General features: G+C 33.8%; 2 protein-coding genes across 3 annotated transcripts in view; one reads left to right on the top strand and one right to left on the bottom strand.

Moving 5' to 3' along the window:
* The window catches only part of LOC112603833 (low-density lipoprotein receptor-related protein 2), a 64265-nt gene extending 61768 nt beyond the window's left edge, over nucleotides 1–2497 (top strand). For both annotated transcript variants that reach the window (XM_025352608.1, XM_025352607.1), the window contains exons 41-47: nucleotides 22–543; nucleotides 638–901; nucleotides 975–1127; nucleotides 1195–1350; nucleotides 1442–1691; nucleotides 1759–1870; nucleotides 1941–2497. In XM_025352608.1, coding sequence (XP_025208393.1) covers nucleotides 22–543; nucleotides 638–901; nucleotides 975–1127; nucleotides 1195–1350; nucleotides 1442–1691; nucleotides 1759–1870; nucleotides 1941–2243 — 1760 coding nt within the window. In that variant the 3' untranslated portion in view covers nucleotides 2244–2497. The remainder of the gene's footprint in view (nucleotides 1–21; nucleotides 544–637; nucleotides 902–974; nucleotides 1128–1194; nucleotides 1351–1441; nucleotides 1692–1758; nucleotides 1871–1940) is intronic.
* A 100-nt stretch (nucleotides 2498–2597) lies between these two features.
* LOC112603834 (clavesin-1-like) lies at nucleotides 2598–12995 on the bottom strand. The gene is made up of 8 exons (XM_025352609.1): nucleotides 12802–12995; nucleotides 5472–5741; nucleotides 4598–4757; nucleotides 4045–4205; nucleotides 3862–3956; nucleotides 3669–3785; nucleotides 3285–3378; nucleotides 2598–3087 (listed from the first exon to the last, which is right to left on the bottom strand). The coding sequence occupies exons 2-8, from the start codon at nucleotides 5644–5646 to the stop codon at nucleotides 2933–2935; spliced, it is 957 nt and encodes a 318-aa protein (XP_025208394.1). The 5' UTR covers nucleotides 5647–5741; nucleotides 12802–12995; the 3' UTR covers nucleotides 2598–2932.
* Between the last annotated feature and the right edge of the window lie 817 nt (nucleotides 12996–13812).

Below are 13812 nucleotides of genomic sequence, written 5' to 3'. Positions count from 1 at the left end.
AATGTTTCAATATCGTTATAGATTTGAATGAATGTGAGTTGGGACTACATCATTGTTCTCAAGATTGTACGAACATAAATGGCTCGTTCATTTGTTCATGTCGCGATGGTTTTGTGTTAAGTGATTTGTTTAGCGGCGTATGCAAGGCCGTAGATCCGAAGTTAACTATAGTATACACTAATGGTCCTGAATTACGTGGTTACGAATCCAACGAGAGAAAACATTTGTCGATTCTCAGCAATGAAAAACGTATACGAGCTATTGATTACGATCCAAAAACTGAAATACTTTATTGGGCTGATTCGTACGACCATTCGATAAAACGTTCATACATGGTGGACGCCAAGAGTGGACAAGTCAAAGTGGGATACCCGCAAGATCTGGATATCAAAGGACCATTCAAGCCTGTGGCGGTCGCCATAGACTGGATGGGTGACAACCTCTATTGGGCTGAGGTCGACCTATCGAAAGAAGATAAGCCAGCTGGCCGAATAATGGTTGCTAAACAAGACGGAAGATACAGAAGGTCGATTGTTAGCAGTGGTATGTATATATATGAAGAATAGATACCTACATAAAGTTAACTAAACAAAATTTAATTATATTATACGACTAAATATCTGTTTATTTTTTATAGGATTGGATACTCCTTCCTCTTTGGTCTTGGATCCCGAAATGGGTAAAATGTTCTGGGCGGACGTAGGAGAAACCCCAAAAATTGAAATGTCTTGGATGGACGGGTCTAGAAAAACGCCACTGGTCACCACTAGACTACACTACCCAACAGGACTGACAGTTGATACAGCTATGGATCATTCTTTGTATTGGGTGGATACCAAACTCAATGTCATCGAGTCAATTAAATATGACCAAAAGAACAGAGTTGTCGTGATACGCGGAGGTGAGTGTCGATATAGTCATAACATATTTGGGAATTTGTTAGTTATTTATTATGTTTATCGTTTTATTTACAGAACACCTGCATCACCCTATATCGCTAGATCTGTTTGAAAACCAACTATATTGGCTATCTAGAGAAACCGGCGAGTTGATGAAACAAGATAAGTTCGGTCGTGGAGTTCCAGTCACCATTGCCAAGGATTTGGTGAATCCGACCGGTGTTAAAGGTTGGTTGCTCTCAGAATTTTTTTTCCTTTTAATCAATTAATTCATAAAATTATCCATCCGTTTTAGTTTACCATCGGCAAAGATATAATTATACAATGGCAAACGCGTGCCAATCAGCCGGATGTTCACATCTATGTCTATTGGTACCTGCGGGTGTATATTGTGCATGTCCAGACCATACTCATGTACAGCAAGGTGTCAGCGAAAAAATTTGTGACGCCGGTAATTATTATTAATATATTATAAATTTACACAAATGTTATGTAGATTGTGAATAAAATTTAAAACTAAAATTATGCTTTATCAATTACAGCCGAAGAACCACCGAAACCAGCACCGCGAATTTGTCGCTGTCAAAATGGTGGTATTTGCACTGAAGACTCACCAGATGGTGAACTCAATTGTTTATGTCAACCCGACTTTAGCGGTCGCTTATGCGACATCACTTCGAAACGGATCAGACGACAGGGTATTTTCAGTTCCATGCTTATCATTCCATTAACTGGGCTATTGTTACTATTAGTCGCTGGTGCGATTTTCATTTTCATTCGCAAGAGACCATTGTATGTATTATTTTTATGAGTACTTACTAACTATAAACAGCTATTTATGTTTATGTTTTTATTTCAGTGGCAAGGGAGCTGTACTTGGAAGCTTAACTAACTCTCAGAGCGTGTCCTTTAGACAAGGGACAAATGTGGAATTCGGTCCAAACGCATTCAACAACGGTCAAGGAGGAGGGGTAAATGAGAAAACTAAGAGAGAAGATAAAATTGTGTTTTGGTTTTAACTCTGTTTTTATATGTTTACAGGAGCCGTTGGACGTGGAGTACAACATGACAGATATAAGTGGTAAGAACCGTGACTTCAGCAATCCGATGTATGATGCCCTTGGCAATATGGAATCTGACGCTGGTAATGGTATATATGAGGTGCCTTTGGACGTTACCAAGACCAAAGGTCTAGTACAAGAACCTGCTTCAGCCATACTAGCACCATCCAGTATTATACAGAAAGCATCGCCCCAAATACAAAGGAGACACAGGGAATTAGAGCCGGCCACAACGGACACAGGAAAAGACACTCAAATGTTAGTTGAAGAGACAGACGACTAAAAATGCGATATTGTATGATTTGACGAACGCAATAAAATTTCTCCTTCCTCTCCCAGGATGGAAAAACCTATTTGGTGCGTGTATTAATTTATTCAACTTTGAATCCCCTAAAATGATATGAAAGTTAAAAGTATTGTTTTGATAAGTTTATATTATTATTATTTTTATTATTATTATTATTATTATATATATTTTTTTTGTATAATATTTTCATGTTTGCCAGTGTTTAACATCGTCTTTGTTTTACTTCTAGTTTTTGTTTTACTAGTAGCGACTGACCAATACCATGGTGTAAGTGTATAATAATAATAAAAAAAAAAAAACATGAGCATTATTTTTGTTTACACCATGACCAAAACGCGTTAATCGTTTGAACTTGTGATATCGATTATATATCATACTTTAAAGAATAATATTTTTGTTAAGTGTATTATAATATTTAAATTACTATATATTTTTGTTTATGTACATTTTTTTTAATTACTACTAGTGACAACATGTGTATTTTAACAGCAAAATTAAGACAATAAAATTTTATGAAATTTGTTGATATTCCTATGATGGTTCTTTATTAAAAGAAAAAATAATACTAAAAATTATAAAACAAATAAAATCTTTGCGAATGGTGGTAATGATCATACAATAATATTATGGTAACAATAAAAAAATAAAATTAATAAAAATACACATCAATCGACCTCCAATTTCCTGAATGATCCAGTTAATTCTTTTTGCATATCGTCGAATTCACTAATTATTTTTCCTTTTCCGTTGATGTTGATTTTCATGTCATCTAGAGCCATTAACATTTCACGTTTGGCGCGGAGTTTCTTCTTCAGCTCAACTATAATTAAATAAAAACATACCAAACACATAAATGATAGCGTAAAAGTTATTAATATACTATATAGTATATTATCAATATTATTGTAATTTCAATCATGGATTCAAAATGGATTAACAGATACATCGCTTTGTGTGTTGAATTTATTAAACCGAGTAAATAAAAATTTAGTAAAATTTATGCAAAACTTTACAGACCTATCATTGTGGCCAAAGGTATTTCACCACCGTATTCTTTTGGTAGGTATTTGGGATCGATGAATTTCTGTATGTCTTTTTGACCGCTGTAGAACTGAAAATAATGGAACAAGCATATGGTTATTAACAGTTTGTCAAACAGAAATTTAGTATTGAGGGTAGGTAGTAATAATTAGTGGTCACATTGTGTTAGTTAAATAAAAATATGAACGATATATATTATTTTAATTTTTTAGAATTGTATTTTGGTGTTAGTACATTTTCCATGTCGTAAAATGGAAAAAGTATCTACAGCCCTGATAAGAAATTAAATCGTGATAATTTCAGATTGCAAGTACTATCGTATAGATGTAGGCTACTCATAATAAATAAAGTTAAATGTACCTTAACTCTGCTCTTAAGTTTAGAGTTTAAAAATGAAACCGTAGCCGTGAAAAACTTGTCCGCGAAATTAGGGACGTTTATGAAGTACGTGGATTTGTGTCTCATCGGTGTCGAACTCTAGACAAACAAAAAAATCAATAAATAAACCGATTTAAATGAGTTTGGTAAGTCTATTCGCCACTACTATGCGTACTTGCAAACACCGTATGATGCGTTTTAGATCTGAAAACGACCACAGCGTCATGTGTCCCATCAGCAATCCGGACTCGTCGTTGACATAACTGTACCCTGTGAAAGAAAATAATCCATGTTAATACAATTATTAATAACGGAAGGATACCGCGGACGATCGTCAATGTTTAATGTGTATGCTGACCTTTGATCTGGTTTTCGGGATCGTCCATGAGGCTCTCGCCGATTAGTGCATGCACGCGGGCCATATCCGCCGACGTGTACTTGTACGGATCGAAACGGCCGGCACACGAGAACATTACGCACCTGCCAAATTCATCTCGGCCCGGCAACGGCACCAAATATCTGTCGATAATAATACATGATAATATGCGTTTGATTTACGTTGTCTCGTGTGTGTTCCATACAGATCAGTAAGTACAGGTTTTAATATTTTTGTTATGTGGGTGGGGGAGCGATTTATCGCAGCAGCGTTGTTCTTGTATCATATATTCATATAGTTGGTGGTTCAAAAGCGAACTAAAAACGCTGCAATAAGTTCCTCGTTTTTCCCATGTATTAACAAACGATTATTTACGTGAAAGGGTCTTTAAATTTTAAGACAGCAGACCATTCAATATTTTTTAAAAACCTTGAGGCTAACATACGTATGTTTTTTAATAAATAAATTTTCAGGTTTTTATTATGTTTATTGTAATAGCGGGGGGGATTGACAAACCAAAATTAGGACCACTCACCCGCTGTCCAATATGTCGGATATGATCGGGTCGTCAACGTCCAATTTGGAGAACCACTGTGGATATAGTTGTCTGATAACCAGATACCGTTCAAGCATGTCTTGTGCCATGGGAACGCTGAATTTTTTCGTTCTTAAAAACCGCAACAAGAATGGTGCGTCTGGAAAACGAAAAAAAAAAGAGAAAATTATTAACGGCACTCTATAAAAGTGTTATATCAATTATCATCAATTGTAGAATTGAGTTCATCGACAGAACCGTAAAATATAATTATTTGAATTTTTATTATGAATTATGTATAATATGTTTTAACACTTATCCCAATGACCTTTCTCCCGAAACCTAAACACTTAACAAGCTTCAATATTTGAATATGAGCCTTTTAAAATAATAAAAAAGGATTATTTAAACCGTTCAAAACTGTTATAATAGAGCGATACAGGTGTTGATTTGTTTATATTTTTAAAATAACCAACTATATATTAAAATATTTTTGTACATATTGCATATCTAAATATTAAATATATATTGTTATTATTTATAAAATCTATCGTTACGTTTGAAATAAACCAATAAAAATAAAGCCAAAAAATATTCTATACAAAAGGATTAGGTATAGTGGTCACCAAATAACGGCTCATGAATGAACTTAATCTGGCCTCCCTATAGGAGATATATTTTTTTGATTATAATTTTTTATGGAGAACTAAATAAGGTTTTCATTTGATTTGTAAATGCTTTTACTTTTTTTTTAAAAAACATATGTAGGCACATTATATTTTGATAGCCCCAAAAACTTGCTAAATTATTTTTAAAATATTAATTGTTGATTACAACTGTATAGGGTGTTGGCAATTTGTATTGTTATTGTTACCTGTGCGACAGTTAACAATGTCCGGGTGCTTTCTGATCCAGTTGCGCATTGCTCGTAACGAGTGAGTCCTGATAACGTCATCCTCACGCAATTCTTGTTTGGCCACTAATCGCAGGCCGTCAGCCAGTGGACATTCTTCCACGGTGTTATCGTCGCTATCATAGCCCACACCCATTGTGATATGTTGGTGCGTTTATCCTGCGACCGAAAGACTGTACTTAACAGAAATGGCCGCAGCGCTCGTCCTGATAGGTGTCTATTGTTATAGACCTAAAATTAAATTATTATTTAAAACATCAATAAATAAATAAGAAAAAATCATAATTTATTAAAATATAAAAAATATAAAAATATTATAACAAATATGAACAGATATTTGAAGACCATGCGCAAAATACATTTTTAAATTCCTTTCATTTAACAGAATTAACAAACTACTTCAAATTATTATTTACCTATATCACCTTTGAAATATATTTAATAGAATTTTTAAACACTTATTGTCACGTATAATTCAAGCGGAAATAATCATACAATTGATGAGGTTTACACAAAGTAGTGAGGGAGCCAAGACTCGATAGTGTGACGCGTGGTCTATTTGATTTCTAATTTCTATTTCCACCCAAAAACAAATGTCTCCTAACTAGCAACTACACAGCTTATAACATACTATATAGATTACTCGTATATTATTCTGCAGACGTTCGAAGAAACGCAAATTATAATAAATTATATAAACTTTGCCGGCTCCATAACCCGTAATATTATATGAAAAAAAAACAGCTGGAAGTAGCAGCTAGTGTATAGTACATTACATTACGCAATAAAAACGTGTAATACTCGTATAGATACGCGAACGGGTCTATCGGTATCGATTTTTGTAGCATATTTATATGGAATGTATAGTACTTAGTACTCTATCTCATGACCACCCGAGAGAATTATACTACGCACCATATTATCTGTCGAATTAGATTTTTAAATGAGTAAGATTCAGAGAATTGTAATATAAATACTAATATTACATCACGAATCGCATAATTATTAAAATGAACAACGGTAGATACTTCCGAGTCCCAATAATGCCGCGAAATTCGTTTTAAAGACGCATAGAAGCCCTGTCGACTATTTACTTTAAAGCTCTTTTTAATTAAAAAGGTTGGTAAAAATTAATATCACGACAAGACAATTTTTAATATAGGGTCGGCTTTAACTCATTCGTGCAGGTTTCAAAGTTTTATTTTTCATCCGGAAAACCCTATAACAATTTATTTGTGTCAAAATATTAGTATCTGACATCCATCATTAGCCAGTCTGCAGTCACAATACGCGCAAATCATCAAATGTTCATCTCAACACTTATGAACCTCGGTTTATACGGATGCCGACCGACGGTTTTGGGCAGCAAACTGTGTCGCCGAATACATTTTTGAAACGCGTTATTGGCCTCTTAAACGGTATCTACATCATGAATAATCGACACAGAACATATTATTTATAAATTTAGTACCTACATTTCCATCGTTTCGCGATGACTACACACTCGAGTTCGATACAACAATAGGTTTATAGGAGGTGTCCATTGCAAACGAGCCTATGAGCTTTATGGTCTTCATACTCAGCTGTTGGGTGGGTAAAAGAGTTTCGCAGACGGCATTGTAATGGGCACGATGATAAACATTACGCGAAACCGATTACAAAACACGAGTAGGTATACGACGGACGTAATAGTTCTATAACCAGAAACGCGTTGGCTTTGGTTCACAGTGCCATAATAGGTATATATATATACATGTTGCTTGTGTACCATGTATATTATTATATTATATACGTGTACCTGTTTACATATTATTTATACATGGAAGTCAATGCATGCATGTATAATGTATACACCTATATGCACACGGCGACGGTTGGCGCGATTTGCTTCCTGGTCCGGAAGGATTATCCCATCATAATAATATATAGCGGTTGCGCAACAAGCACCGGTTTCGACCACAACTGCAGCGGCGACCGCGTAATAGCGTTTTATTCGTTTATGACTGTAAAAAACGCGATCAACCGCTACTATGGTTATGATAATAGTTATAATAATATCACCGACAACACCATGTGCATAATATACATATTACGATGTATAGGCGACGCGTTATTTCGCGGATAAATGTGGTTGCGTATTATATATTATACTATACATAATAGTTAAAAGTCTGTCTTAGCCGATCTCTTTTAAGAAAAAATTCAACTTTCATTAAATGATATTATAGAAAAAAAATATAATATATTGGTAAATATTATAATAATAATAATGCATAATACCGTATATACGGTGTGTGTGTGTGTGATACGTTTGCAAAAGTGTTGGTCGTTTATATAAAAAAAAAATTCTAAACACTCTTAAATTTAAAAAAAAATAGGTATATGCAATTTAAACAATATTTTTATTACATATAAATTATTAGATATGCATTATAAAATAATATAATAAGCATAATATAGGTAATGTAATAGTTAGATGTTATACATTTTAAATCCTATAATATAAAGAATTCAAATTTTTTTCTTCCATACAACATTTTGAAAATGTATATCCTATTCTTGCCATGTACCCCCGTAAACGATGGTCGATAATGACATAAGTATTACACAAAAATAAATACGCAATTAATTTCGTTAAGAAACGTGATATTGCGCATTCGTTACGCGTCTGGCGATCTGTCACAGAATTTGAGATATGAGACCTTCGTCGCCTTCCTGCGTTTCATTGTTGCTCTACAATTTACCACGGTCGTGATTGATCCTGAGTTTGTCCTATTCGTCAAAAAAGTTTTGATATAATTTATACATAAATGTGTATTCGATGGGTTACTGTGTATATTTCACGGTCGTTTTTAATAAAAGTCTTTCGATCAACAATGTCATCGCTCGCAATATAATTTAATTTAATAGATATAATATAGTAACTCACAATTTATTTGATAGATAAACACGACGAGTTCGTTAAGTTAGAAAACAATAGTTAATAAACAATACAATTAACTCGCTAAGTTTAAAGTTAATATGAAAATAATATTATTTCAGTTTAAAATAATTTAAACTATTTTTTACTAGTACGTGGATCCTCATAAAATCATAAAAAAAGGATATTTTAAACCCATTTATATGTAATATTATTTTATAAAAAAACATAGGATATATAGTATTAGATTATTTTTATATTGAAGACACCGAGGTAGTAAAATTAATGTATAACAACTATTAAAAACAAATACTTCAAAAATATTTTTGATTTTAACTTAAGGAATTATTTTTAAATTAATTGTAAGAAAGCTTAGAAAGTCAAGTTATTTCAACAGTCAATTAAACTATCTAAAACTAGATAGAAAATTAACTGATTAATTAAGTTGAAAAAATTAAATTGATTTTTTTAACTAGTTAATGCCTCCTATTTGCTTATGAATATTCTTGACGTGTCTTGTACTCTTGTACTATAACATTATTTACGCTGTTGCGTGTCGTATCGTGGCAAGGCCGAATCGTCTATTACCCGAAAGGCATCATCAACAAAGCAGCGATCGTTGAAAATCGACAGCAGAAAATCTTCATCTGCATTAAATATTCACATTGGAAAGCGAGAACGGAAAACCTTATCAAAGACATCGAATAGTGGTCGTCTCAGGTTATGTGTCACACAGCGGGTATTATTATCGTTGTTGAAAAAATATTATGGTTACATCACCGGCGTCGTACTTTCACCAGTTCCGCGACGACAATAATATTATAATGCTATTATTATTCACCCAATGCAAATGAAAAGTAAAAAACCGGAAATTATCTGAGTGAAAAAGAATATATAACAATGCAATATGAAAAATAAGTACAAGTATGCGTATGCGAAGCTTTGTGAGAAGTAAGATATTGAGGAAGTTGAAGTCTCTCAGAATTGTTTGGAGCTACTCAATAAATTTTCAACTTTGTTTTTGCTAAAAATGATGTTCAAACACTTGGAAAAATATTGTTTCAATTTCAGGACTTAATGTAATAATATCATCGTACGGCGTATGCAGAATTTGTGTTATCGGACAGCTTCCAGAAATGGATTTTTTTCACCGTCGACACACTCGGGTACCGGACGAATTCAGGAAAAGCAAATACACGTGCGTATACCTACCCGGTTTTATTACACATTTAATTTATGGGCGGTAAAAAATACTTCGAAACGAAAGCGACGGTGAACTCTAGAGAAATTGCGTAACCGCATACGTAAAACCGGTTGTTCCGGACCTGGTGGGCGGCGGAGGCACCGGACGCGTCGGAACGCCGAAAACAGACAAGGCGCATAGTTCGTTGTCGAGTGATGCAATATAATATTGTCGATTTGATAATAACGATAATAATAATAATGGTAATTAATAAAACTATCCAGCGTTGCAATAGAATACGATCGTCAATGGCGTACGGCCTGTCGCAGTGTCGCCGACACCGTGACTATACAGCTGCAGGGCGAAATGATAATTATGCGAAGACTCATAAAAATGCCGTCGATTCGCCACGAGATCAAACCAGGGCACAACCAGGAAGACTTATAAGCAGCAACACAGCCCACAGGAACGACCGATTTAATTTGCCCGAAATATGATTCAAACCATAATATACCGCAACCAAATATACATACCTAATATCGGCATACCACGATATAATTTTAACCGTAAACGATATGAATACAACGCCGGTGTTCGAGTATACCTGTCAAAATTTCTCCAGCTATTACGAACGTCCGAAGAGGTCAAGTCGATTTAAAATAACCTGTACTGCACAGTATATTTGCATAATACATGATATTTCGTGCGTCCAACTGCGTTTCCGAGTTGATGGACTGCAGACTGCAAGCATAACGATTGTATAGTATAGTCAGTTAGGCATTGATGACGAACTCAATAACTGGACACTTCATATAAATCATACATACAGCAGGCCACTGTCAAAGCCTGTCTTACGAATTTGCGATGCGGCGGCGAAGTGCAATTCAAACGATTCTGCAACGTGTCACGTGATGTAGTCTTCGTTTTCGAAATCGTTAAAAAACAATAACTGCGACGAAAATCGTTCGTTTTCGGTGTAGTCTTTATAATAATCTTACCGAAGCAATACACGCGTGAAACGAATCGCGAATGATCGTATCCCGTCGATAGATCAATACGCGAACTTGATGCACGCAGCACGCCGATAGCAATAATAACCGTACACCGTCTGTCGAAATTTTCCAATCAGATTTTCGTAATTTTTTTTTGTCCCACCCTAACACACGAGAGAAGCGCGCACAATCAAGCGAATCGAATTTTAGACTTCCCGTCGGGCTGTGAAACGCGTGTCTCCCGAAGTTTCACAACGTATGTTGTGTGCATCACTCATTATTGATTGTAATGATATTATGTGCACACATTTTTATGTGATTTGTTTAACGCCATCGTGTCGAAAACCTTATCACTTGCACCTGTTCGCGTTCATGAATTTTAGCAACAATGACAAAAACCGAACGAGAGGTACTTTACCTCCGAACAATATATTTTTATTGTTATTATAATACTATTAATTGCATATAACTAAATAGTAAACGAGAAAGTAGTCGTATTATAAATATTATTTTATAAAAGTGTATCAGTATTCAGTGTTGTGTATAAAACCAATATAATAATGTAATAATAGTGCTAAGCTCTTCTTTAACGGACATCTCTTAATAGCTAACAAAATACCAGAAACCAAGAGTGCCCAATATTTAGAGGTTTCACTTTACCTAATACTTGTATTTAAGTGATTTTGTTTCCATTTGAAACAAATGCGGTATAATGTTATACTTGATCCTGATTCCTTTCGTCAGCTTTTTCACCAAGTTTCATCGCTGGAGATATAAATGGTTCTCATGATATCGATCTGCCCACCCCCATATATAATTGCTATGCTTGCAGTGGTATTTTAATAAAATTCATAATGTTGATATGTTTTTCCAAAGTTTTAATAATACTATCGCTCGAATTAAGGTACAACACAACATGGTTTGTAAATAATATTTATGCATTTGTGATGGGTGTATTTATCAATTATTATAATATAATAAAAATGAAAAAAATCCTGGTGAACTATCAGATTACCAAATTCGCGGTTTTTCCATTTGAAAACTTAGACGAAATGTTTTTATACGATAAAGCCCGGTAAACCTGCTAAACATAAGAAAATTCGGGAATGTATATATATATACATAAATATAAAAATATTATATTATATCGTATTGATAACCAAACAAGTCATGATGTAGTCATAAACATATAACAAATAATAAAGTTCGTAATTGACGACGACATCACAAAGTATATTATGTAACCATTAACCGTACCTACTCATCTAAAAGTTCAAATAGTGAGTAACATAATTTCACGTAATACATATTTTCATCTCTAGTTGTATGTATACGCATTACGCTTTATACATAAACCGAAGTGATAATTTATTAGTATTATACAATGCGATAAAATTAAACTCTGTGGCTCTACAAGAATCTTACCTATATCTACACACATTACAATATATTATATTGTGCCACGCACCCACCGCAGACGCACCTCAAAATTCTCCACCACGACGGTAATTTGTTCGTTTTTACTTCAGTCTCATAACGCGTTGTGATAACCCACAGCTAACCCACAATCAAATGTATCGACACTACATAATATTGTGTGTGCGTGACTCGTATCAACATTTATCTAAGACATTTACTGGAAGGATGTTGTAATTTGTAAACAAAAATACGTAAAAAAAAATACACACGGCACGTTTTAAAAATTATTATAATGTTATACACAAACGATAAACAACCTTGGGGTCGCGTTTTTCTTTCTCCACACACACTTTTACCTCTGAAAGTTGACTATGTACCATTCATCATACGCATATGTAGAGGCGCGCTTGCAATAGACGACGGCCTCCACCTCGTTTTCAAACTCATACCATCTATATACATAATAATATAATATTTAATATATATATATATAATAATAATCACATCGCCTGATCTCGCGCCCACGTTAAGCGACCTAAATCATATTCGTGCAATCCAATCCCAAATCCGAAGGACGGACGCAGAACTAAGTACCATATACGTATATGCTTAACAACGGTCAGTGAACCTATGTTATATTTATACAGTGATCGTAATAATGTTATTAATGTTAATAATAATAAACCGGATTGAAAAAGAACGCTAACAGAAAAACGGAAGGTCGCGAAAGAGATTTTTTCATCGGTTAATTATTTATGATTTCGATTTTGTATTTACCTGCGAGCTTGAAGTTAATGCGGCGACTCCGAACTGGACGGCTGCTGGTCTGGAAGTACTAGAAGAAAATAGACGGACCCGGTCGGCCGAAGATCTTCTCCCTTTCTCCCGTCGGTGCCCGGTCGTTCCCTCCACACAACGCAGTGTCACAATTACGATATACGTATATACTAAATTTATTGGTATACCGACTTAACATAGAACGTACTGTGTATTAATGTGTTATATACAATGCCGTCGTTGTTATATATGATTATCGCACCATATAATATTAATATATATACTAATACGCTATGTATGCCACTTGCAACTGTGTGTAAGACTTCAATAGAGAGTGGGGCTTAGAAGGGCTTATTCCTCCTCAAACCAATAAAATATTTTAAATACGTTTTAGAGTTTTATAATATTTCTAATGAAAATAATTTGTTGTACAATTTAAAACATATTATTTTGTTTATTTGTGTACGTAGGTATTACGCAATACATTTGTATAGAATATACAAACACAAAGGACGGGAGATATCAACTATCAAGTAACAAGACTAACAAGTAGCAGTTTAAAATCAATATATTTTTCGTAAAAAATTTAGATTTTCGTTTCATAACAATATGCAATGACTATAATGTGTTTTTTTTTTACCATAAAATATATGCTTTATAGATTGATTAAATTACATATACATGAACGTCGATTTTATAATAAGGGTCTTTTTAAAGTGATATAGGTACAAGTAAAATAATAATATTACATCGTTTCAAATAATAAATTAACCAAAAAGTTCAACAATTTTAAATTAAATATTGACGTGGGTTGTGTTTCGATTAAATTATGATAATATTGTGAGATGGTATCATAATACGTGATAAATAATTTCAAAATTATAAAGATATGAATGAACTAAAATCAAAACGATACACGAACAAAACAGAATTGTTTAATTAGAATAATAGAAAAAAAAATTATACTCCAAACCATGATTTACAAAATTAAAAAAAAAACAATTATAATAT

The sequence above is a fragment of the Melanaphis sacchari genome, unplaced genomic scaffold (assembly GCF_002803265.2).
Source record: "Melanaphis sacchari strain LSU unplaced genomic scaffold, SCAv2.0 Contig111_pilon_pilon, whole genome shotgun sequence".
NCBI lineage: Eukaryota > Metazoa > Arthropoda > Insecta > Hemiptera > Aphididae > Melanaphis > Melanaphis sacchari.
This window is presented reverse-complemented; position numbering and strand designations above follow the sequence as displayed.